The sequence below is a fragment of the Gopherus flavomarginatus genome, chromosome 4 (assembly GCF_025201925.1).
Source record: "Gopherus flavomarginatus isolate rGopFla2 chromosome 4, rGopFla2.mat.asm, whole genome shotgun sequence".
Classification (NCBI taxonomy): domain Eukaryota; kingdom Metazoa; phylum Chordata; order Testudines; family Testudinidae; genus Gopherus; species Gopherus flavomarginatus.
In genome coordinates this window covers 43,859,180-43,884,040 of record NC_066620.1, presented here as the reverse complement: position 1 = coordinate 43,884,040, position 24,861 = coordinate 43,859,180, and the positions used below count along the sequence as shown (strand labels likewise).

The 24,861-nt window shown below is 44.5% G+C and overlaps 1 protein-coding gene across 1 annotated transcript in view; it reads left to right on the top strand.

Moving 5' to 3' along the window:
• The first annotated feature begins 4,511 nt into the window (after positions 1–4,511).
• The window catches only part of LOC127049826 (uncharacterized), a 459,120-nt gene continuing 438,770 nt past the window's right edge, over positions 4,512–24,861 (top strand). The window contains exon 1 of the mRNA XM_050951098.1: positions 4,512–5,005. Coding sequence (XP_050807055.1) covers positions 4,547–5,005 — 459 coding nt within the window. The 5' untranslated portion in view covers positions 4,512–4,546. The remainder of the gene's footprint in view (positions 5,006–24,861) is intronic.

The window sequence follows — 24,861 nt, the reverse complement described above, 5'->3', positions numbered from 1 at the left end:
TTGCCTTGCAAAATGCATTTGTGTGATATGAAAAACTTGACTATGAAGGAAGGGTGCAGCTCTTTGAAGCAGTAAAGCCACTACTTAAAAATAAATATATATTGCAGTTGGAGCAGGAGTCTAAATACAGCAGTATTTGAACAAAACATTTCTCTTTCACATCTTTTTTAACATGGTCATCAGTGGATATTTATTTGTTAACTCTATAGCATTCTGAGACTTGTCATTTGTCAGAGCTGTCGTTTCTCAGCTGTCCTCAGTTGACAAATGGATGAAGAATTTGGTGTGCTCCCAGTCAGTTGAAAAAAGTAACTAACAGGCTGCTATGGCATTTCCCCCAATGTTAATTCATCATTATCACCTGAAGTGCATTATTTTGAAGACTGGAGAAGGTCCATATTTCAATTTAAATGATGCTGAACAGGTATAAGCTTGACATTTCTGTTCCCACTGAGGCTTACAGAGCTGACAACATTTTAAATTTCTGAGACTTTTTTTTCATCCTCAAGGAGTTCTGTTCAATGGTCTTTCAGTGGCATACCTCTCCGCCAAACCACAGACGGTTATAGTTAAAATTACACAGAAATTCCTTCATTTTATAGGACTTCACATCACATCTGCTTAAGATGGAAAATCCTCTCTCTTCTTTTTTGGCTGTTGGTTCTCTTTTTCTTTTCTCTAACAGCTAAAATCTGCATGACATGAAAGAGAAGCTTGGTGTTGATAGATAATAAGACTCTTGTTCTATTTGGCCTGGTAGTGCAAGTGTTGTGACTATTCTCTTCTACAAAGACCTTTTGGAGGTGTAATGGATGAATTTTTCAGATTTACTGCTGAATAAGTTCTATCATTCTTGACTGTATTCTTACCAAAATTAAGCACAGATGGAAGGACTGAAAAATTGTTTGGGATCAACAGTTTAGAGATATGGCCTGTCTTACTAGAAGATTTTCATTCCTTCCTCTCTTTTTCCCCTATGTACACGAACAAACAAATGTATTCCATGCGTAATACAGTTGCGAAAGGTTGAGAATGTCAGGTTCAATCAGGCCTCAAGAATCCACAGATGGTTTAAATAAAAATGTTACCTTGATAGGAATAATGAGCTGTTTTAAGGAAAATTTTAGACTATTTCATTTGAACAGGAAAATATATCTTTATGTGCATTACTTCCAAACAGCATCTTCAGCACAAAACCTTTCACATATATCATCCAGAAAAGAGGGTTGAGGTTTTCTCACTCCACTAGCTGGTGTAAATAATCCTGTTGGAAAAATGCCCATTACTACAGGGATGGGTCCTTTACAAATGTCTAGTGGCCTGTTTCTACTCTTAGAAGGCTAGTTTATCGTATAGGATGTGAAGGGGGTGGTGCAGAGATGCTCTGGCCTAGGAGGAGCCATGCAGAGACTGTACTCCAAGTAGGCATAATCTGTCCTTAGGCTAATCAATGCATGTGGGCAAAGTGTACATTTGGTTGGTTCCCCTCAAAGCACTAGTCTGGATCCATGACCTAGCAAGAGGGTGCAGATATGGGGAAATGCTATTGTGGGAAACCCTTGAGTGGCTGTGTGTAGAAGGAAGGTCACTTCTACAGCTCCCCCAACCCCCTATGGCCCTGGAAGAGTCATCACAGTCTGGCCGGTAACATTTTGTTGTATGTGGCTGTTTCAGGGTTTAACTTTGAAGATTTCTCCAACCTGCATTGTTTGCCATTCTCCAGAGAATCAAGCCCATGCAGAGAGGTTTTGCATAGTTAACCATTAAACACCATTTGAAGCATATATCACTTCATGCACTGCTTTGAATTTATTTTCTTTTGTTTATTTTATGGAAATGTTTCCGTTTTTAAAAATTGTTTCCTTTAGTGACATGCTTTTCTTGGGATTGTTATATGGGAAATTATGCCATTGGATTGCAGTTATTCCAGAAGTTAATGAGCTGTGTAATCAAATCATAGGCTATAAATAAAAGGAGTTTTAATGTTTATAAATGCTTCCATGAGTCTGTATTATAGAATGTCTAATTTGTGCATGCATCTTGCCAGTTCAAAATAATCTAATTTACATATTTTTGTTTAAAAGGTTTGCCCACCAGAAGAACCTCCTTATGGCACAACATCTTGCTCTCCTGTGGGTTGATAGGATTTTTTTTTAACATATTGTATTATTATCACATGAGCACACTGCTCTTTGAAAGTGTTCTTAGATGGAAGTGATGAAAATATCCAAGATTTAACCTTTATAAATTGAAAGCCTTTCAGAATACTTGTAAATAGACAAAAGTATCAGCTTTAAAACCTGGAATTTTATACAATTACTTTAAAAGTTTGTGATATGTATTTTGCTTTCTCATGCGAGTTGTAGAAGGTCACCAACCCTATTTGTATCAGTCACTGTTTTTCTGTCTGTCTAGACATTTATACAGCATTCCTCACTGCAACAGCTGAGCATTATTCTCTCAGACCTCTATATTTATTCTGATATTTCATAAATGCATTGTGGTTAATGAAAACATATAATGGAAGATAAGAGAATTTTCCCACTAAAGATTCAGCTAAATGTTAAGGGCCAGATGCTCTATACAAGAGCTGGTATAAATTGGTCTTTTGCGCACTTATTTCAATAGTACTACACTGATTTATATCAGCTGAATATCTGCCATTAAATATTTAAGACCAGTTATTTTTTTTAATGAACATGGTCACATGGTGTGCCTTTGAAAGGAAAAGCTGCAAATAGAAAAAAGTGTGTGTGATGTTTTACTCCACATTCTTCATGAAAATATGCTTATGATATGAACATGACATAACTGAGATGTACTTTATGCAAGGTGGATCTTGTAAGGTATCATTGGAAAGGTTATAATTTATTGAACGTGATTATCCAATTTGTATGTCTGTGTCATTTCTATATCTGAAGTTAGGAATATTGACTATGTATCTGTATTTCAGCTCTGCTGCTTTGGGTGACACCCACTGCTAACACTTCAGGTACAATAATGGAAAAATCAGACAGGGCAGATAGCCCATCAACGAGGACAATGTACTCTGAAAAGGCTTGGCCTTCCTGCTGACCCTCCATACTCCATACTGACTCATGGATGCTGTGATACTACAGAGTCAGGTGGTCTTGTCACCTGATACTAAACATTACTGGGACTTCTTTTAACTTTCCACTGGAAGGGAAGGGGGGTCAAGTTTGGGAAACAAAGGATTCCCGCTGTCATGGTATAAATCCCCACTCTGAACCTTAGAGTCCAAAAGATGGGGTACCAGCATGAATTCCTCTAAGCTTAATTACCAGCTTAGATCCTGTAGTGCTGCCACCAACCAGGACTTGGAGTGCCTGGTACACTCTGGTCCCCCCAAGCCCCCTGGATCTTAACACAAGGAAAGTAAACCCTTTCCCCCACCGTTGCCTCTCCCAGGCTTTCCCTCCCTTGGTTACCCTGGAAGTTCACTGTGATTCAAACTCCTTGAATCTTACAACAAAGGGAAATGCACCTTCCCCCCTCCTCTTTCTCTCCCTGTCTCCCACCAATTCCCTGGTGAGTACAGACTCAATTCCCTTGAGCCTCAACAAGGGGAAAAAATCAATCAGGTTTTAAAAAAGAAAAGCTTTTAATAAAAGAAAGAAAAAAAGTAAAAGTTGTCTCTGTAATTTAGATGGTAAATGTTACAGGGTCTTTTAGCTTATGGACACTAGAGAGAAGCCTTCCCCCCAGCACAAATACAAATTAAAATCTTTCCAGCCAAATACACATTTGCAAATAAAGAAAACAATCAAAAAGACTAAACTGCCTTTGTACTTGTACTCACTATTTAAACAGAAAATTAGAGAGCCTGTAGGTACGTCTGGTTACTCTCAGAACCCAGAGAGAACAACAGACAAAGAAAACACACAAAACAAAGACTTCCCTCCACTGAGGCCATGGCTACACTTACAGTTTTGCAGCGCTGGTAGTTACAGCTGTGTTCGTACAGCTGTGTAGGGCCAGCGCTGCAGTGTGGCAACACTGACAGCTACCAGCACTGCAGCGTGGCCACATTTGCAGCACTTGCAGCGCTGTTGGGAGTGGTGCATTGTGGGCAGCTATCCCACAGAGCACCTCGTCCCATTTTGGCGCTGTGGCTTGTGGAAAGGGGAAGGGGAAGGAAGTGTGCGGGTCTTTCCGCTTCCGGTTCCAACGCCCCATGGTGCTTTGCTACACATTCCGAGCAGTTTGGCGGCATTGTGAGTCTGCAGCGTGATTTCTGAGATTTCTGTTACAAATGGATCCTGAGCTGCTGAGGACCTTGCTGATGAATGTTGCCAGCACATCACGCATGGCAGTGGAGCTATTCCTTCAACTGCAAAGTGACAGTGAGGAGTCAGACGATGATACTGAAACGCCTGACGCTCAAGACACTCAATTGCTTTTGGCAGTAACAGACGTGCTCAGCACCGTGGAACGGCTCCTTTGGGCTCTGGAAACCAGCACTGAGTGGTGGGATCACATCGTTCTGCAAGCCTGGGATGACGAGCAGTGGCTGCAGAACTTTCGGATGAGAAAAGCCACTTTCATGGGACTGTGTGCTGAGCTCGCCCCTACCCTGCGGCGCAGGGACACGAGATTGAGAGCTGCCCTGCCAGTGGAGAAGCGGGTGGCTATTGCAATCTGGAAGCTGGCAACTCCAGACAGCTACCGATCGGTGGCGAACCAGTTTGGAGTGGGAAAGTCCACCGTTGGAATGGTGCTGATGCAAGTTTGCACAGCCATTAATCGCACCCTGCTAAGAAGAACTGTGACTCTGGGGAACGTGCAGGACATTGTGGATGGCTTTGCAGAAATGAGTTTTCCTAACTGTGGAGGGGCAATAGATGGGACGCATATTCCTATTCTGTCACCACCCCACCTGGCATCAGAGTACGTTAATCGCAAGGGGTATTTCTCCGTGGTTCTGCAAGCGCTTGTGGATCACCGTGGGCGTTTCACTGACATTTACTCAGGATGGCCTGGAAAGGTGCATAATGCACGCATCTTTCGGAACAGTGCCCTGTTCAGGAGGCTGAGGGCCGGGACTTTTTTCCCAGGCCGCAAGATCACAGTAGGGGACGTCAAAATGCCCACTGTGATCCTTGGAGACCCCGCTTACCCCTTAATGCCATGGCTCATGAAACCGTATACAGGGAAGCTTGACAGGAGCAAGGACCGGTTCAATTACAGGCTGAGCCGGTGCAGAATGACTGTGGAGTGTGCTTTTGGCCGTTTGAAAGCCCGCTGGAGGTGTCTTTATGGGAAGCTAGATTTGGGGGAAAGCAGCATCTCCGCTATTATATCCGCATGCTGTACCCTCCATAATATTTGTGAAGGGAAGGGTGAAAGATTCAGTGAGGAATGGACCTCCGAGGTTCGACTCCTAGAGGATGAATTTGCACAGCCAGAGAGCAGGGCTACTAGAGAGGCCCAGGAAAGGGCTTCAAGGATTAGGGATGCCTTAAGGGAGCAATTTGATGCTGAGAGCCAACAGTAATGTTTGGTGCCTTTGTTGTGCTCCTTTCTACCTTGGGGTACAATATTTACCACTTCCTGCAATAATAAAATGTATTGTAAAAGCCATAAAATCCTTTATTCAAAGTACAGTACATAAAAGGCCAGGGGGGTTAGGGTGGTGGACTGTACATTCAGAGGTTTGAATATGTCCTGTTTGGATTGCTGTTCAATGTCTGCTGCACTTCAGGATTACTATGCTGCAGAGTAATGGGGGTGGAGTGCACAGGGTAAGGATTGTAGTTATCAGGGCTGGTAGGTGATCGTACAGGTGTTGGGGGCAGCTGGGGGTAATAAGAAACTGGCTGCTGGAGAAAGGTGTTTTGTGCAAATACTGGGGAACAAGAAAGAGAGCTTTGGGAGGGGTGTGGGTTACCATGGTACAGATCTGCCTGCATGGCTACGAGAGACTCGAAAGACTGAGTTTGGCGAGCCAGGAGGCTTATCATCTGCTTTGAGGTTTTTTTGGTAGCCAATTCCTTTCTCCTGCTTTGTTTGCCTCCACTCATACATTTTCTCTCTCCATTCCTGCGTCTTCCTACTTTCTCTGTTGTAGTGAATCATAACTGCTTTGATCAATTCTTCTTTTGATTTTCGCGGATTTTTTCTCAAGTTCTGCAAGCGACGTGAGGCCAGTGATCCGGCTGCATTAGTCAAGATCACTAAAAAAAAACATAGATAGAAACATGTAATACACAGAGGCTACATTGTTTATTATCACACAGTGAAGGAGTTTTTAGACTTTTTGTAGCATCCTTCCCACATACCTAACATAACACAGACAGGCCAGGGAAGCGAAGGCATGGCGAGCAATGGGGTGAGTGTTTCTGCCCCGACTGCATCTGGGAGGGGGAATTGACCGATGGGTCACGGGTTTATCTGCACTGGGGACAGGAGGTAGCTGGTGTCCTGCACAGGGGACAGTAGTGAACAGGAAGGTGGCGAGCTGCTGGCGGGGGGGGCGGTCCGCGTAACTGACGGCCTGCTGGTGGGGGGGGGGAACGCACAGCTGTGCTGGCTGCCTGCTGGGAAGGGGGGGAGAGACCGGAGCGCACCGTGGGGCTGGCTGTCTGCTGGGAAGGGGGGGAGAGACCGGAGGGCACCGCGGGGCTGGCTGCCTGCTGGCAAGTGGGGGGAGAGACCGGAGGGCACCGCGGGGCTGGCTGCCTGCTGGGAAGGTGGAGGAGAGACCGGAGCGCACTGTGGGGCTGGCTGCCTGCTGGAAAGGGAGGGGAGAGATCGGAGCGCACCGTGGGGCTGGCTGCCTGCTGGGAAGCGGGGGGAGAGACCGGAGGGCACCGCGGGGCTGGCTGCCTGCTGGCAAGTGGGGGGAGAGACCGGAGGGCACCGCGGGGCTGGCTGCCTGCTGGGAAGGTGGGGGAGAGACCGGAGCGCACCGTGGGGCTGGCTACGTGCTGGGAAGGGAGGGGGGGGAGACCGGAGCGCACCGCGGGGCTGGCTGCCTGCTGGGAAGTGGGGGGAGAGACCGGAGTGCACCGCGGGGCTGGCTACATGCTGGAAGGGAGTGAGGAGACCGGAACGCACTGCGGGGCTGGAGGGGGGACTGCGAACCTGGTGCCCTGCACTCAAGTATCCCTAAATTCTCAACAGGGTTTCCTACTGCCAGATATATCACTACTGCGTGTTACCTGGGAAGAGAGGGAGGGTCTTCTACAGCAATGTGGATTTCGCCCTGGCCCCTATGCAGCTTGCCTGTGTGCAGCCATGGTCCCCCCACCCCTCGCTGCATAGTGGATCGGACGAGTTAGCCTGACCGGGACAAGGACCACGGTGGCTCTCCCTATAAACTTGCGAAAGCACATTGCGCACGCTCTGGCTGCAACTTTTCAAGAGATTACAGAGGCAGATTACAGAGACATGATAGAGCAAATCAATGGGCTATTCCACGTTTAGGCATGCATGCAGGCAGTCATAACCCAAACCCTCCTCTCCCAAAACATAAAAATCTGCTTACCTCGAGCACGCTCCTCAGCTTCTTCCTCACCAGCAACTTCCAGCTGCTGCGACTGGCTAGCCTCCTCCTGGCTTGAGAAGAGCTCCTGGCTGCATGCCTCCTGGGACTCCGGGGTGTCTCCCTCCACGCCAGTAGCCTCACTGTTGGCTTCCTCTACACCCTCCCCCACTTCTCCCTGCTCTGAACTCTCCATCGTGCTCCTAGGATTGGCAGTGGGCTCACACTCAAGTATGGCATCCAGCTCCTTGTAAAAACGGAAGGTTGTGGGGGCAGCTCCTGAGCCGCGATTTCCCTCACGGGCTTTGCAGAAAGCACTCCTCAGCTCTTTTATTTTGACCCTGCACTGCAACGCGTCCAGTTCATGGCCCCTTCTCAGCAAGGACTGTGATATCTTCCCATAGGTATCATAATTTCTCCTTCTGGAGCGCAGCTGTGCTTGCACAGCTTCCTCACCCCAAACACTGATGAGGTCCTGCAGCTCGGAATTGTTCCATGCTGGGGCTCGTCTGGGGCGTGGAGGCATGGTCGCTGATTGATTGAATGATTGATTGCACTCCACACCTGGCTGAGCAAACAGGAAGGGGATTTTTAAAATTCCCGGGGCATTTAAAGGTGGGGTCAGCTGAGCCCAGGGCAGTGGAGTGTGCATGATTACCAGAGAGGCTTCTAAGGTATGCTGGGATACCTCCTTATACCCCGGAGGTCAATAAAAGCACTGGTGGGCGTCCACACTTGCTGACCAGCGCTGGATCACCAGCGCTGGAATCCCTACACCCGAGGCTCGACCGGGGTGTACAGCCAGCACTGCAACCAGGGAGTTGCAGCGCTGGCCGTGCTTTGCAAGTGTGGCCACATCCTAAGTTGCAGCGCTGTAACCCCCTCACCAGTGCTGCAACTCTCTAGTGTAGCCATGGCCTGAGATTTGAAAGTATCTTGTCTTCTGATCGGTCCTCTGGTCAGGTGATCCAGGTTCACTGCTTGTAACCCTTTACAGGTAAAAGAGACATTAACCCTTAACTATCTGTTTATGACACCCGCCTTATGTAAATCCTATTTAACGGCAGAGAGGAAGGCAAATGGGACTCCTCCTCTCCATGGCATGTCTGCCCAAGAAGAAAGACTGCTCAAGACACCTGAAGTGAAGGCAAGGGGAGTTCAGACTGAGATGGGTCCAGTCTGAAAAGAAATATAACTGGAACTCTGAACCACAGAAATTTTGCAACCTGCCTAAAATAATATTTAGGGTAATAAATTATCATATATACTCATTCATTAGCCCGTTCATTTATAAGCTGGCCCCCCAAGATGGTTAGGTAAAAATAGCAAAAATTGTATGGCCCTTTCATAAGCCAACCCTATATTTCAGGGGTTGGCAAACTTTGGCTCCTGGCCCATTAGGGTGAGCCACTAGCGGGCCTGGATGTTTTTTTTACCTGGAGTGTTCACAGGCATGGAGCCTCTCAGCTTCCAGTGTCCGCGGTTCACTGTTCCCAGCTAATTGGAGCTTTTGGGAACGGCGAACCATGGCCACAGGGAGCTGAGGGGCTCCATGCCTGCCAGCACTTCAGGTAAACAAAACAACAGTGTATAAAATATTCGATTCAATGATTCCATAGAGTTTAAAATCATCGTATTTTGGTGTAGACCTATTTATAAGCTGACCCCGCTCTTTGAAGTGTCACTTTTTTTACCAAAAATATTCAGCTTATAAACGAGTATATTTGGTACATTTTGTTTCTTAAGTATACTGAGCTTAGCTCATGTATTTTGCTTTATTTGGTCAGTAATCTGCTTTGTTCTGTCTGTTATCTTTTATATTCACTTAAAATTCACCTTTTTTAGTTAATAAACTTGTTTCTTGTTTACAATATAACCCAGTTTATGTAATTTCTAACTGTGGCAGGGGGAGAAGCTGTGCATATCTCTCTCCACATTGAGGGAGGAGATGAATTTCATAAAACCTTTGGGTTTGTACCCCTTAAAGGAAGTGGGCACCAGGGTGTTTGGGTAAGCCCCTAAGGCTAAATCTGTCCAGAGCAGATCTCTGTCTCTCTGTGCAGCTGGTGTGGCCCTGCCTGTGTGCTTGGCTGGAAGAGGCTTGTGAGCCTAACCCAGGAAGGCCAGGTAAACGGGACCCAGGCTGGCAGAACAGGCTAACTCAGTGGCATCCCAGCACATCAGGTGACACCCCAAAGGGCCCAAATCCACCACATTGTGCAGAAAACCTCAAGGAGTTTTGAAAGAAATGTGAAGGTGAAGTATGAAGCCTTGCAGAAGGAGTAGGTGGCTTGATCTTGGAATCTTATGGCTTCCTCAGATCTGTAGGGAACTTGGTCTTCTATGAGGTGATCTGACTCCTCCATGCCACTCCCTGGGTCTTGTACATTCCTAGCAGCATAGCTAGCTCACCCTCACATCACCTGAAACCTGCCTCCTCTTACTAGTGGCAGAAGATGCATGTAGGAGGTGATGCTGGTCTGACTGACATTAACTCCTAGGTCATTTGCCAAGTGAAAATCTGCTGAGTCCCCAAGAGTGCATAGCAGATTGAGCAAGTATTTCCTGCCTTTGGCAAAAATGTTGTGTAATATTAGAACTGTGGCCTTCTGGGTACAGGGGAAGCCTCCATGGAAAAATAATTTCAGTTCCTCTCCTCTTTATGCCTGACCCTCTCACACATCTTACTTCTGTCCATCGCTCAGAACTGAGGGAAACACAGGGCCCTTGAACAATAGTAACTCTGGAAACAACAGGCAAATGTAACGCTATCTTGTTTTGCACTTCAGAGTATTCTCATAACGGGTTGCTATTAATAATACACAACAGTCTCCACTTCCTTTCTTATACTGCATACATCATATTCTATAGAGGATTTCAAGACTTGGATCTGCCATGCAGATCTCAGAAACAGCCCATACATGACAAAATCTGAGTAAACTGAATAGCTGAAAATGCAAGTGTTTTGTAAAATCTGCTACAGAGCCAGGTGCTACTGCTATAAGAACAGCATTTAGTAGCTCTCCAGAGAAAAACAGTCATATTGAGCCATGGTGGTTTTCACTACTCAGCTTTCCTCCTGTGATATTGTTATACATGAAGAATATTTAAACAGGGGTTATTGCAACTGGCAAATCATTTGCTTTAAAATGAAATGTATAACAAGGGAACTAAGGAAAGACTAAAAACATAATCTATAATCTAAAGCATCTGACATGTTTTCTGTACAGAAGTTTGGTATTACCCAGGCATAGACTCAAAGAGCTGCCTCCACAAATCAAAAACATTTATTAGACTGAAAATGTTTAAATTATAAATATTTTTGTTTTTCTAGCCAGATCAGAACTTTTACTTTGATTATTCCAGATTTCACACCACTTAGAAATCCTTCCATAATATGAATAACTTCTGACCTTGAAATGATTTAACTTTGCTTCAGTGAAGATTACGGTTATTTTTAATATGCTATCTTATTTGCTTCATTCCAAAACTGTAGGAATCATGATCTGTAATAGAATACAAACATAAAGCATAAGAGAGAATTCATACAATTCATACAATTAAGGTGAAATATGTTCCCTAGTCCTTCCAATATTTTTTAAATTTAAGGTGTGAGTTTATTAAAACCAGCCTGATAAGGCTTGGTAGAATACAATTATTACTGTTTTCATAATTTTGATGGATACTACCTATGTATATTTTAAGGATTTTTCTCAATTTTTATTGTTTTAAATTTTTACAGTGGCAGGAAATTATGGGAGTATCAGACAAAAATTATTTAATTTTATAAATTCACAAGCATCTTTTTTCCTATTTTTCCCTATTTGTAAATTTTGGTTATTATTGATAGAAATTTTTTTTTGTTGGCTCATGTGTACGATGAAATTGATGTTTATTGACATTTAGTGATAAAAGTCTAATCCTTCCAAGCCTATTCATAAGTGAGGGTGTATGTTTGTGGTGAGAGAGTCAGCATACTTGGAACATATCTCCTGCTTGTCCACTGCCTGACTTTGGGAAGGTCATTTAATCTCTCTGTTCCGGAGTTCTTCTATCTGACCATATGAAGATATTGACCTCTCTTTAAAAGTGAACATCAGGATTCATCAACCTATATGGTAGAAAACAACCTAGTTGAAGCCAAAGGCAATATTTACCTTTGGGAACAATAATTCCTAATTTATTCCAATATATTGATCCAAACAGGAACACTTTAACCCTGATCCTTGGGTCTGGCTGTGCTTTGCTCAATGGAGGACCCTAATGACAGAAAAGCTCACCATACATGACTTTTGTTGTCCCTGATCCCTGGGGGTGCTGCTGGCTGGTTAGGCATAACTTATACCAGCATGACCCCCAAGGAGCATCCACAATTTAAAAAGTTGGACACGATCAATATGGATTTGTCATTTGTAAGAGGAAAATGTTAGATTTTTTCAGATTGTCATTAGCTGAAAATCTTCCCAGGCTGTATAATTGATATTCATATAGTACAAATTCAGGAATATATCAAAGGGAAAGGTTTTTAAAAGTCTGTGTTCTTGTATATAATTATGCCAAGTTCTGTGTCAGTTCATCTCTCAGCAGATTGGCGGGAGCTGTGGAGATAGTGGCATTGTGCTCTGAATTCTCTCCAGTGACTCACTTCTAGCTGATGTACTCTGATGGGAGCCATAGCTAATTCTCAGTTGAAAGCTCAAGTGATCATATCATGGGGCCTTTTATAAGGGAAAAAGTGGAGTACGAAACGATCTCCACAAACTTTTAAGGGTCTTGTTTGCCAGAATTTGAATCTTTGGTAAAAAACACATTGCAGGAAAAATGTTTATTGTAATTCTTAAATGAGAAGTTGATAAGTTCATGTTTTTTACTCTCGAAAGCTTATGCCCAAATAAATCTGTTAGTCTTTAAGGTGCCACCAGACCCCTTGTTGTTTTTATAAGTTGATCTGATTTCCTTAATTGTTCTTCAGGGTACACAGGTTAGAAAAAGGAAGATTTCTTTTTGTCATGAAGCATAACATGTGACTTCACTCTATTTCCAAGATATTTAATGTACCCTAATCATCCACATGCTTTTGATGATAAATTATTTTAAAATTAACCTAAAAATTAAGCCAGCTAACTGCTATCTAAAAAGGCCAAACTCAACTAAGTTTTATTCATTCATAACAAGAACACTTAAAGCATCTCTGAAACCACAGAAACCACAAGGAAATAGGTTACTCCTATAAGAAACAGGATAAGGGAGTGGAATTTGCACTTATGTTCTTTTAATAACTAATTACCTTACAGTTCAGCGTATTGACCCTTGTTGCAAGATAAGGATTATATGATAAGTACAGCATGACCCTTGCAGCCACAGGACCTAACCGTGTTAATAGGAATTGCATGAAATTTGTCTACATTGCATAGTTTGGAAAATATATTACTGAGCGCTAGCACTAGAGCACACACAGGATATTCCAAGATGTGGAGTGATGTGCATGTCTCCAACTCAAATTGATACTAACATTTCAAATTCAGATGGGTATTTCCAAGCATAGGGTTCACATTTTCTAGGACAAACAGTGGAAAAAGAATGTTAACAATTTAATGTGCAAGCAAGCTTGTTTTGAACAATGCATTTATTTTTAGCTTTGTTAAAATGTAACTAAAGCAGGACTAATTTCTACTATTAGATACTGGCCACCCAGAGTATTCCTTCCCAAAACATTGTTCAAATTACTATCATGTGTTTTTTATAACAAAAATGCAAATACAACCCCAACCATAGCTGAATGGTGCTCCTATACAGATCTGGTCATCTATGTTTGTTGCTATGGTATTTAATATATATTAAGCCAAATTCATGCTTAATGTTAACTCCATTTACTAGTTAGTATATCAGAGTCTACAAATAATTAAACCCAGCTTTAAAATTGACTGAAAATGTGAGTGGCCCATGAAGCTTTCTTCTGATTAAGGGATTTTAAATACTGTGTTTTCTTTCAGGAGACAAATGGGGAAACTTTTGCCCTTTTTTTAATTTATGGTTTTTAACGTTGTTTTCTATTTCTGTTTGTTCAGAATAGGTATTCAATTCTAAGGAACGCTGTAACTTTATATAGTACAGTTTTATTACTGCAGCTAAGTTTCCCTTGCCCAGTAATAAGCGGACAGGTGGTTAACCACCATTTTATGAGCAGCTAAACCAGTTAGCACATCACCACTACTTTCGCATTAGCACTAACACTGGGATTCATTACATGGTTCCGTGGCACAGAGACTTAATGCATTATTTCCCAGCAGTGTTCACGTCAGGCTGAATTCTGCCCCGCCTTACATTCTGTGTGGCCCCAATAAAGTCAGTGGTGTCGCAAGAGGTGTAAATCAGCACAAAAGGTTGTTGCTTCAGCTTTAGAGTATATACATCTATGATCTCTTTAAAAGGAGAATTTAATGCTTTTGAAAAGTGCTGAATTAACAGCACTGGTGACTGAAGTGCTCCATTTACCATATCAGCAGAACAGTTGCAGAACGGAGATTTGGAGTGAACATGTCCCCACGTTGGTCTGCCAGTGTGCCCCAACCCAAGATGGACTAAGGAGAGGGCATCTGAGTCTACAGGCTCATTCAGCCTGTGGCCTCTTTGCTGAAGTTGCCAACAGTTAGTGCTAATTATGATGGTGGTGTTAGTGATGTGGACATGAGACTACTCAACACAAAAACAGTGAACAACTCTCAGATTACATGGTTTGTGGCTAAGGAGGTGGGTGGGATTCAAACCAACAACCTAGAGATAAAAGAGTCTTTTGCTTACTAGCAACACCCCTGAGCCAACCAGTTCACCCTAAGCAATATCTTCTTCATATTCTCCTGGTGTCACCAGACATGTTGTTTGTGGGAATTTCCCCCACTTCATCAAGGCTTTTTTCCCTCTCATTACCTTCTTTTGATGATACTTTACCCCTAATCTTCCACCATTTCCATCTCACTGTGTGAGGAAAAAATTGACTCATTTTACCATTTGTGTCCATCTATATAGGGCTGTGATGCGGTTACAGATCCTACACTGGGCAACAAGAGGTTAAGGGATTATTTTGGTCTCAGCCAGCCTCACCCCACCCCACCTGCAGCAGATGCTCCATCTGCTGGAGGAATTAAAAGACAGAGAATCAGCTCATTTGGGTGGCAGAGCTGGAGGTAAGCAGATCTGTAGCTAAAGTTGCCAACTCTTCAGGGTTGGCCTGGTATCTCCCCAGAATTGGCATTGATCCCCCGGTGACTATTGAAAGCAATCCAGGAGATTTTAATAGGATATTTTAAGAAAATGACCTCACGTCATGTTGAGGGGAAAAAAAAATTTCCCAGAATAGCTTCAGTCAGAGTTGGCAACCTGACCTGCAGCCCCAGCAGCACAGCGGGAAGCCTAAAGGCTCTGACACAGCTGCCCAAAGGGGCCCTCCCTGAAGGAAGGGAGGATCCATCCCAGAGACAATCAGAAAGGGAAGTATCCTATGGATATTGGTAACTCCCTTTTACTATTTTGGTTTGGATTTCCCCATCAGAGGAAAGCCTTGGACCAGAGGTGCTGAGTTTCTAATCTGCTGGAGGGTGCTCTGCCCAGGCCCTGCCGCCACTCCTCCCCTTCCCCCAAGGCCCCACCCCGCTTCTTTCTGCCTTTTCCCACCCCGTCTCTTCTTGCCCTTGTCCCTTCCCTGCCCAGTTCCACCCCCTCCCCCAAGCACGCTGTGCCCTCACTCCCCCCGCAGCACCTCCAGATGCCGCAAAACAACTGGTCTGCGGCAGGCAGTAGGCACTGGGAGGGAGGCGGAAGTGTTGATTGGCGGGGCTGCTGGGGAGAGGGAAAAGGAGAGGGGCTTCTGTTTTCCTGTGGATGCTCCAGCCCCCAGAGTACCCACAAAGTCAGTGCCTATGCCTCGAACTAAAACAGAGGCAGGCAAACTTTTTTGGCCTGAGGGCTGCATCAGGTTTCATAAATTGAATGGAGGGCTCGTTAGGGGAGGGGGTCGTGGCCAGCCCCCACCTCCTAGCTTCTCCCCCGGGACTCCTGCCCCATCCAAGCCCCCCCATTCCGTGATGGCCCCTCTGGAATCCCTGCCCCATCCACATACACCCACTCCCTGTCCCCTGACTGCCCCTGGACCCGCTGCCCCTGACTGCCCCCTGCTGCCCCATCCAACCCCTGCCTCTTTCCTGACTGCCCCCCCCAGGACTCCTGCCCCCATTCAACCCCATTCCCCCCGACCACCCTGATCCCATCCACACCCCTGACCACCACCTCAAACTCCACTACCCTCTATCCAACCCCCCCTGCTTCCTGCCCCCTTACCACGCTGCCTGGAGCACCGGTGACTGGCAGTGTTACAGCTACACCGCCTGGCTGGAGTCGGACCACACCGCTGCCACCACCACGCAGCACAGAGCACTAGGTCAGGCCGGGCTCTGCAGCTGCGCTGCCCCAGGAGCTCACAGCCCCGCCGGCCAGAGCACTGCGCCAGTGGTGGGGCGCATGAACTGAGGCTGCAGGGGAGGGGAGACAGCAGGGGAGGGGTTGGAAGTAGCCTCCTGGGCCAGGACCTCAGGGCCCGGGCAGGATGGTCCCGCTGGCCGGATGTGGCCCGTGGGCTGTACTTTGCCCACCTCTGGACTAAGATGATCCCATGGTGGGAAAGGGAACAAGAGGAAGAGGCCTCAAGAGGGCGGCCTTGATTGCCAGACTATGGGTAGCCCAAAAGGCCCTGGGTCAGAGCCCAGCGGAGTAGGAGGGCCTAGGTTCCCCTCCCCATAACCCCCTTGACAGTCAGGGGTTGCAGCCATGACCACTAGGCCACGCTCCCCAACCAGTCCCTGAGTGAGGACCATTACAGGGGCAAAGATAAATGGTCAGATATAAGATCACCATTGGAATCTGGAGCCATGAACTGGCTTTTTAAAAAACATGATATTTACACATTTCTGCAGGAAACAGTCATACTGAAATATATGGAGATTTTTTTTCCCCATAGTATTTTCACCTCTAAGTGCTCTTAAAATAAGAAACTGCATTACCATTTTGAAAGCGTTTACTATTGTCAGTTCTGTTCCCTATCTGTATAAAGGGGAATTCTGTTAGACATGGTATAATCTCTCAAACTAGTCCAGCTTTCTTCAGGGAGCCCATTGTAATGGGCAATTGTATAAGAAAACCTGTCCTCACATGATTTTTAGTTTGCTTTCTCCAGCAAAAATGTTTGAAATTCATATTATATCTCTTGTGGATACTTATTAGACGTGAACCTGCAAACCTCCTGAAGTTTCTTCCTTCTTACCATCAAACTGACAACACTGCAGTCTGGTCCTGCTTCATCCACTGAAGTCAATGGGAGTTTTGCCACTGACTTCAGTGGGAACTGGATCAAGCCCTGAACAAAAGTTGAGTAGCTGTAACACTGCCATGTGGACTCTCATGATGTCTCCCACCACCTCATTCATTTGGAAAACTGGCTGCAGCCCAATGGTCAAAACTTTGGGGGGAAAATTTAAAGGTCTTCAAGGAAGGAAAAAACCAACTGTTTTCAACATGAAAATATATGTATTAATGTTTGATTTCTTGCTGCTTAAATATACTTTTTGGACTTCATTTAGCCTGGGTTTAACTGCTGCCTGTTTACATAGGCTACTGACTGTTTACATTAGGTCAATATACAAGACTGGCTGTTTATACCAAACCAGCAACAAATTCCACAGCATGCTCTGTGTCTGACACACAGTTCGCCTAGGTTTCTTTTCCTATGTATGGAGCTGAAAAGGAACAAAAATTAAATGGTAGAAATGAGCTAACAAACAACAAATCTTTTTATGCATGAGATACTGCTTCTTGCACAAGAAATCTCCAGCCAACATAACTTTGTCACCCTCAAAACTACACAGAACAATCTATTGTACTACAGCCTAAAATAGCACATGAATGATAAATATTCTCAAACAATGAAGGAGAATAGGATTGATTCAACTTGGCAGTTGCCTCCATCCACCTAGGGCAACAAGCACTTGATTTTCACCGGTGTGGAATACTCACAGCTCTTTCTGGTTTTCAGCTGGAGCTGTGAGTGCAGCACATCTGAAAATCGGGACTTAGATATTTCAAGTTTAGCACCCAAAAAATGGAGACTCCTATGTTTAGTGAACTCATTAAATCATTTTGGGCCTTAATGACTTTCTCAAGGTCACAGTTGGAATTAGTAGTTGGGGGTTGTTGGCTCTCAGCTCTTGGTATACCGTGCTGCCTCCCTATGCATACATCTGATTATTAAAACCATATATGAAATATATTTCTTCTTTACTTATCCGCCATGACCTGAGTTCAGAGTGCTATGCTCCCTCTGCAGTGTTTGATGATTTTACTGACACGTGCAGCACTTTAAGAAACGCAGCAGCCTGCAGTGGTTTAGGTTTCTGTATCTAACTGCAAGAGAAACACAAACATCTCAGTACTTGAATACAGGTCCTGAGGGGTAAAAAGCCACTCTTTTCACCTGTGAAATGCACTTGTAATTTTTAAGTCTTCAGGTGTGCGCTGCTAGGGCTGTAATGTCTCGTGTAGCTTAATTTACTTTTTTTTTATTTAAAAAGCATTTTCATTTATTGTCTGATTTACTAAGGCCTTAAAGCTGAGATTGCAGTGCTCCCGGTAGTTGCACTCTAACATGAGTGCAGATGGAGGTTATGCAAGGTTGGAGGTATGATTAAACATCAAGTGTAGTCCTCATGGAGTGGCAGTAAATCTCTGTATGTTCCATCTCCTACAAGTGCGCGGAGTTAAAAAAAAAATGGTTGGCAAATGTGCATCTCTGAGGACATGTGAGCTGATGCATGACACTTTTTTGGGGTGTTCAGCATCCACTGCAGGTTTCCTTCTCATTCCTTGTTGATGCTACCAGGCAAGAGTAGCTTGGCAGCTGCGCAGCATTGTTCCCATTAATATAGGATATGGTTCCTGTGAACTCCTTGTCAAACTTGTGCTTTTCTATTCAACGCTCCACACCTCTACTGTGGAGGATCAAGCCCAAATTTGGGTCAGCAGCCAGCTGAGCATGGCTCAGGAATGAGCTTCTTTGAGTCAGTAAATAGAAGCTTAGCTTTTGTCTAGGTAGCTCCCCATGCTCGCTCTCAGACCAAGAGGTGATCTACCACCTAACTGAATGAATCAACTCCACTGTGTCTTTCTTTATACCTAAGACTGAACAACAAAGTCATTGCCATTAATGAAAGGTTAATTATCCCACATTTCCCCTGGGGTAACAAAACCAGGAGTGATTTTAATGTTATATTAAAGGTTTAATTGGGCTGGATATTTCTGAGTGAAACTCACTACTACACCCTATAATTAAGAAACTGGGTCATTCTGAACCTGGTTTGACAGGTCAACCTGTAAATTAGAGATTTTTCTAACTGTCTTTGGGCCATTCTTCTCGGGGCTGCAACTCATAGTATGAAATCCCTCTGTATCTTATACCTTTGAAATCTTCCAGTTGAAAGATGAAAGAAAATTATTTATGATGTAGACAGCATAAGACGCATTTCTGACAATTATACAAGAGGAAAATGTTTCCAGGGACTAAAGCTCTCACAGAAATAGACTCATATTTTGGCAGCATTATGTGAACCTTTTCACATGTTAATAAATAAATTAAATAATGTTTAGGGGTTTTTTTCTGCTTTAGATTATCTTCTCACTGAATTCTTAGCAACAGTCCTGTTCCCATGGTAGTCAATAGCAAAACTCTCATCAACTTCAACAGAAGTAGGATCAGGCCCGTAGGTGTATAAAACAGGGTAGCAGCAGTGTCTCATGGGTGATCAATAGGCAGTGAACATTCAGTGGAAGATTCTGTAAATGAAAAGGACCACGTTGAACCTCTTTGAAAGTAAATACATTTCTAATATTTCTTTATAGACAAACAGTGTGCATACAATTCAAGAGCTGCCTTAGGCCTGATCCTTGTAGATGGTGAATGCCTGCAAGTCATTGGGAACCATGGGCACTCAGCATTTATACTGCACTATGCTGTTTTTCCAATGAGTTAAAACTTTATGATCAAAGCAGAGGATATATATAATAAAATATTCCAATATGTTGCTGCCTGGAATTTCTAACATGCACACATGTAACCCAATGGCCATGATCATGTAACACATATACATACACATGAAGGATGAAGTGTAAAATCCATTATGACTCCACTGCAGACAACTCTACCCAGATCTAAGTTACTTTTCTCGGTGCTTGTATATCATTGTGTTGCGCATCATAGAAGTAACCTACAACAGAGAGAATAAAAAATCTCATTCTAATATTAAGACATCTAGCTTCAGACCTGGAGACTTAAAATTCCACTTCTCCTTCAAGGGACTTCCTGCCCTAAAGGTTGCAATCCACTGAATAGCATTGATTTCTTATTATGAAAAAGACTCTCTCTTCTTGCAGAATAGATGGAATCTGAAGGTTCCAGGACCATACCTACAAATCAGATAGTTAGATGTCTAAATGCCAGCCTCAACACCCACCATTTGGCTTGGACCTTCTTAAAGATTAAGTTGACGGCCCTTTAAAATATATATCCAGAAGAATAATAAATGTTTACTGCAGTTGAAACTCTGTAATACTTTCAGAGTTAGATAGCAATGTGTGGAATGTGGAGCACACTGGATGACATTTTCAAATGGGAGCTAACGCTGGGCTCTGAAGATCTTATTTATATGCCTAAGTGTGAGATTCTCATAAGTGCCTAAATAACGTAGTAGCCCAAGTCCCAGTGCAGACAATGTGACCTGTGCTCCCAAGTCCCTTAGGCATTTTTAAAAATCTCACCTTCAAGCATCTAAATATGCATTTAAGAGCCAAACCTATTTTTGAAAAATTTAGCCAGTGTCTTTTTCTACACTTTATTTTTGTTACTGCTTTTTCCAGCTTTAACTTTGTTGTGAAGTTTTCAGAAGGCAACTAAAAATGAATATTTGATATTGGTATTTATTTCCATTTACCCTCTCCTTTAAGCTATGATCATGCTATATGTTGCACATCTGCAGATCCCTTAATCAAGTCAATGGGGCTCCGTGGTTGCTGACAACTGCCTGCATGCAATGCAGAATTTAGGACATAGGGCCAAATTCTATTCTGTGAAATCAGTGTAACTGTCCTGTACTTTCAACTGCTGTAAACATTTGGAGTAACTCCAGCAACTCAGGATTTATGCCAGCATAATTGAAAGCAGAATTTGGCCATTAGCAATACTGTTTCAAAGGATTCCCTTCCTGCATGTTTAGTGAAACAGACAAGAATTCCATTGGCAACTTTAGTACCATTCATAGTACAGCTTGGTTTGTATTCTGTGCCACTGATTAACTGCCATTAAATTAACTGTTAAGTATAATCAGATAGAAACATTCCTTTGTGGTTAAGCTGTTAAGCTTTTTTATTTTCCTTTTTACAATTCCATCGGCAATTGTAAAAAGGAAATACACATGTCGGCAAAAGACGGAGCATCAGGAATTTCATGTTACCGCAGCTAAATTATGTTTGTGGTTCCAGAAACAATTCTGGTGCTACCATACTCATAAACTCCTACCTTGTAGGGAAAAGCTGCAACTTCTATCCAAAAGTACCCCGGGTCTAACAACTGAGTATGGCATACAATAGTGTATGTATTTAAACACAGACTGTTGACGTTACAGAAATATGCATCATCAAACACACACAATCTACTGAGGACCATTGTGCCAGCCAGAATGACCACAGCTGATGGTGTCCAGGCATTGTGTAGTGAAGTTCCCAGATCTGGTTCAATCCTGTGAAACCTTGAATCTCTCTGGCTTAGGGCCCTTCACAGGCAGCACCAGGTAGGGTCAGGGCATGCATGCCTTCACATGTCAATGGAGTTTGTGCTAGGGTGTTTTTCTTCATCCTGGTGATGTGGCCAAAGAGCATGCTACGCTGCTTTTGAATATAATGAGCAATTGAAGACAGGCCAGATCTCTGCATGATTATTATAGAACAAAGTCAAACCACTTTATGCTCAGGATTTAGCTCTGAGAGTGCATATGAATGTCTCTAGCTGCTCCAAGTCTGCTATAATTTATGACGAGATAACTGCCTCTGTGGATGAGAGGAAAGCAGTGGACGTGTTATTCCTTGACTTTAGCAAAGCTTTTGATATGGTCTCCCACAGTATTCTTGCCAGCAAGTTAAAGAAGTATGGGCTGGATGAATAGACTATAAGGTGAATAGAAAGCTGGCTAGATCATCAGCTCAATGGGTAATGATCAACGGCTCCATGTCTAGTTGGCAGAGTGGCCCAAGGGTCAGTCCTGGGGCCGCTTTTGTTCAATATCTTCATTAATGATCTGGAGGATGGCGTGAGTTGCACCCTCAGCAAGTTTGCAGATGACGCTAAACTGGGAGAGGTGGTAGATATGCTGGAGGGTAGAGATAGGATACAGAGGGATCTAGACTAATTAGAGGATTGGGCCAAAAGAAATCTGATGAGGTTCAACAAGGACAGGTGCAGAGTCCTGCACTTAGGATGGAAGAATCCCATGCACTGCTACAGACTAGGGACTGAGTGGCTAGGCAACAGTTCTGCAGAAAAGTACCTAGGGGTTACAGTGGATGAGAAGCTGGATATGAGTCAACAGTGTGCCCTTGTTGCCAAGAAGGCTAACAGCATTTTGGCCTGTATAAGTAGGAGCATTGCCAGCAGATCAAGGGACGTGATTATTCCCCTCTATTTGGCATTGGTGAGGCCTCATCTGGAGTACTGTGTCCAGTTTGGGGCCCCACACTACAAGATGGATGTGGAAAAATTGGAAAGAATCCAGCAGAGGGCAACAAAAATGCTTAAGGGGCTGGAGCACATGACTTATGAGGAGAGGCTGAGGGAACTGGGATTATTTGGTCTGCAGAAGAGAAGAATGAGAGGGGATTTTGATAGCTGTTTTCACTGAAGCACTGGAATGGGTTACCTAGGGATGTGATGGAGTCTCCTTCCTTAGAGGTTTTTAAGGTCAGGCTTGACAAAGCCCTGGCTATGATGATTTATTTGGGGATTGGTCCTGCTTTGAGCAGGGGGTTAGACTAGATGACCTCCTGAGGTCCCTTCCAACCCTGATATTCTATGATTCTATGATTCTGTAAGGGTCCAGGTTTCTGGCCTTATAGCAATAAAGGTAGAATGCTGGTTTGATAGATCCTGAACTTTGTCTAAGCACAAAGACATTTTGCAGCCATAAGTGACACATGGACTTCATGCAGGAGATGCTTAGACAGGGATGCCAGAACAGTGGTGGGGGAAGCCAGGCCAGAAGCTGAAGCCCAGCCCAAGGAGCCTTGGGAGCTGTGGATCCTCCACCTGGCCCATATCCCTGCCCTGGGTGGGTGGAGGGTCCGTGGCTCCCCACAACTGCCCAGGTGGCGCTTACCATGGACCTGCTGTGGCTCTTCGGTCTCGGAGGTCCCACCCGCAGGCCAGGCTGGAAGCCAAAGCTGGGCCATGGTAAGAGCTGAGTGGGCAGCTGTGGAGAGCTGCGGACCCTCGACCTGCCCTGGGCACGAGGGCCCGGGGGCAGGAACATGGGCCAGGGCTTCTCTTGGGCCTCCCACCCCGGCCAGGTGGAGTTGCCCAGGCTCCCTCGCCTGGCTCCAGCTTCTGGCTTGGCCGGGGGCAGGGCCTCAGGGGGAGGAGGGGCAGGGGCAGGGCCACAGAGGTGGCAGGTCCACAGAGCTGGTGGGGCCTCATGCCCTTCCCACCCCCACTTAGAGGAAGAATCCATCACTACTGTGGTAAGACCTATTAATTGAAGAGCATCTGGTTTGCTGTAACCTTTTGAACTCTGCTTGCAGCCTAGGTAGATGTACTCATCAACACTGTCTACAGTATTCAACTCCACCATGGGTTCTGGTGGTCCAACTCTGAGGTTCTTGGTCTTGGTCTTCTACCATGAGATTTTCAACCCCATAGTGCAGGTGGCATCTTGGATTCCTTGGAGAGTAGGGCTGAAGTTCTCTGACTTCTCCACAAGCAGGGCAGTGTTATCGGAGTAGTCTTGGTTGGTGAACACATCTTGACCGACCTTTGATTCAGATGTATAGAGTCGCAAGTGCTAATATCCAGTCAGTAGCTCAACAGAATAGTGTTGGGATGAGACGGCATCCCTGTTGCACACCTGAGGCTGTGTAGAAATGCAGAAAAATCTGTGAACCGACATGCACTCTCGCACCAGTTCTAGTGTGAAGATTGTGCATCTGATTTAGCAGAACATCTGGGACACTAATTCCTTTCAATGTGAGCCGAAGTGCTGAGCTGGCAACGAAATCAAAAGCTGCTCTTGACATTGTGTGCTGTTGAGGGCTTGTCTGTTATAGGCTCCTGGTTTAAGTGCCTAAACAACCATCAGTGGACCTGGATTTCAAACAATGAAATGCCACAAAGGAAGTTGACCACATCCTGGTCAGAAATCACTCCTTAGTGAAATCTGACCAGGTCTTCTGTGGTGCAGAAGAACTAGCAAACTCTGACCACAGACTCATTGTTGCACTGCTCTCACTGCACTTTTCAACTCCTTACAAGCCAGATGCAGACCAACAGTACAATGTCCATTGTCTATCTGAGAATCCTGTTGAAGCTGTGAAATACACACAGGCCTTTGAGGATGTATGTACATATGTAACCTCGGTGCCCTCTTGGACAACATGGAGATTGTCTGGAGTGGAATAGCTAATGCCATATTATATGCCACTGCTAGAACAATCGGCTTTAGACAATTATGCAAGAAATCTTGGCTTTCTGAAGGTTTTTAATATATTAGTGAAGATGGCAGAAATACACATGCATGAAAATGTCCAAGAACTTAAATGGCTGAAAGGACATGGTGAAATGTGACTTTGAGATCTACACCAACTCCCAGGCTGATGAAGCAGAGGTTGACCTAAAGTACAACAATCTGTGTCCTGCCTACAGAGCCATCACACAGCTGGCTGGCAGCCATAAACACCTTCTAACATCCCCATCATGAAACCAAATGGCTCTTCCTGATCGTCAGTGGACGAGGTCCTGGACAGATGGAAAACACATCATGGAAATGTGCTTACACATGCACCTGCTGAGGACTGTCTAGAGCTATGTGACTTGGCAAACTGCGTGGCTGCAGACCCAGAGGTCAACACTGATCCTCCATCACTCCAGAAAGCATGAAAGGCCATCTAAAAGTTATGGAATGAATGTGCTGCTGGACCTGATGGTATTCCACTTGAGCTGCTCAAAGGTACCATGGAACCAATGAACATCAGCCTGCATTAACTGTTCAAGTTGCCTCACC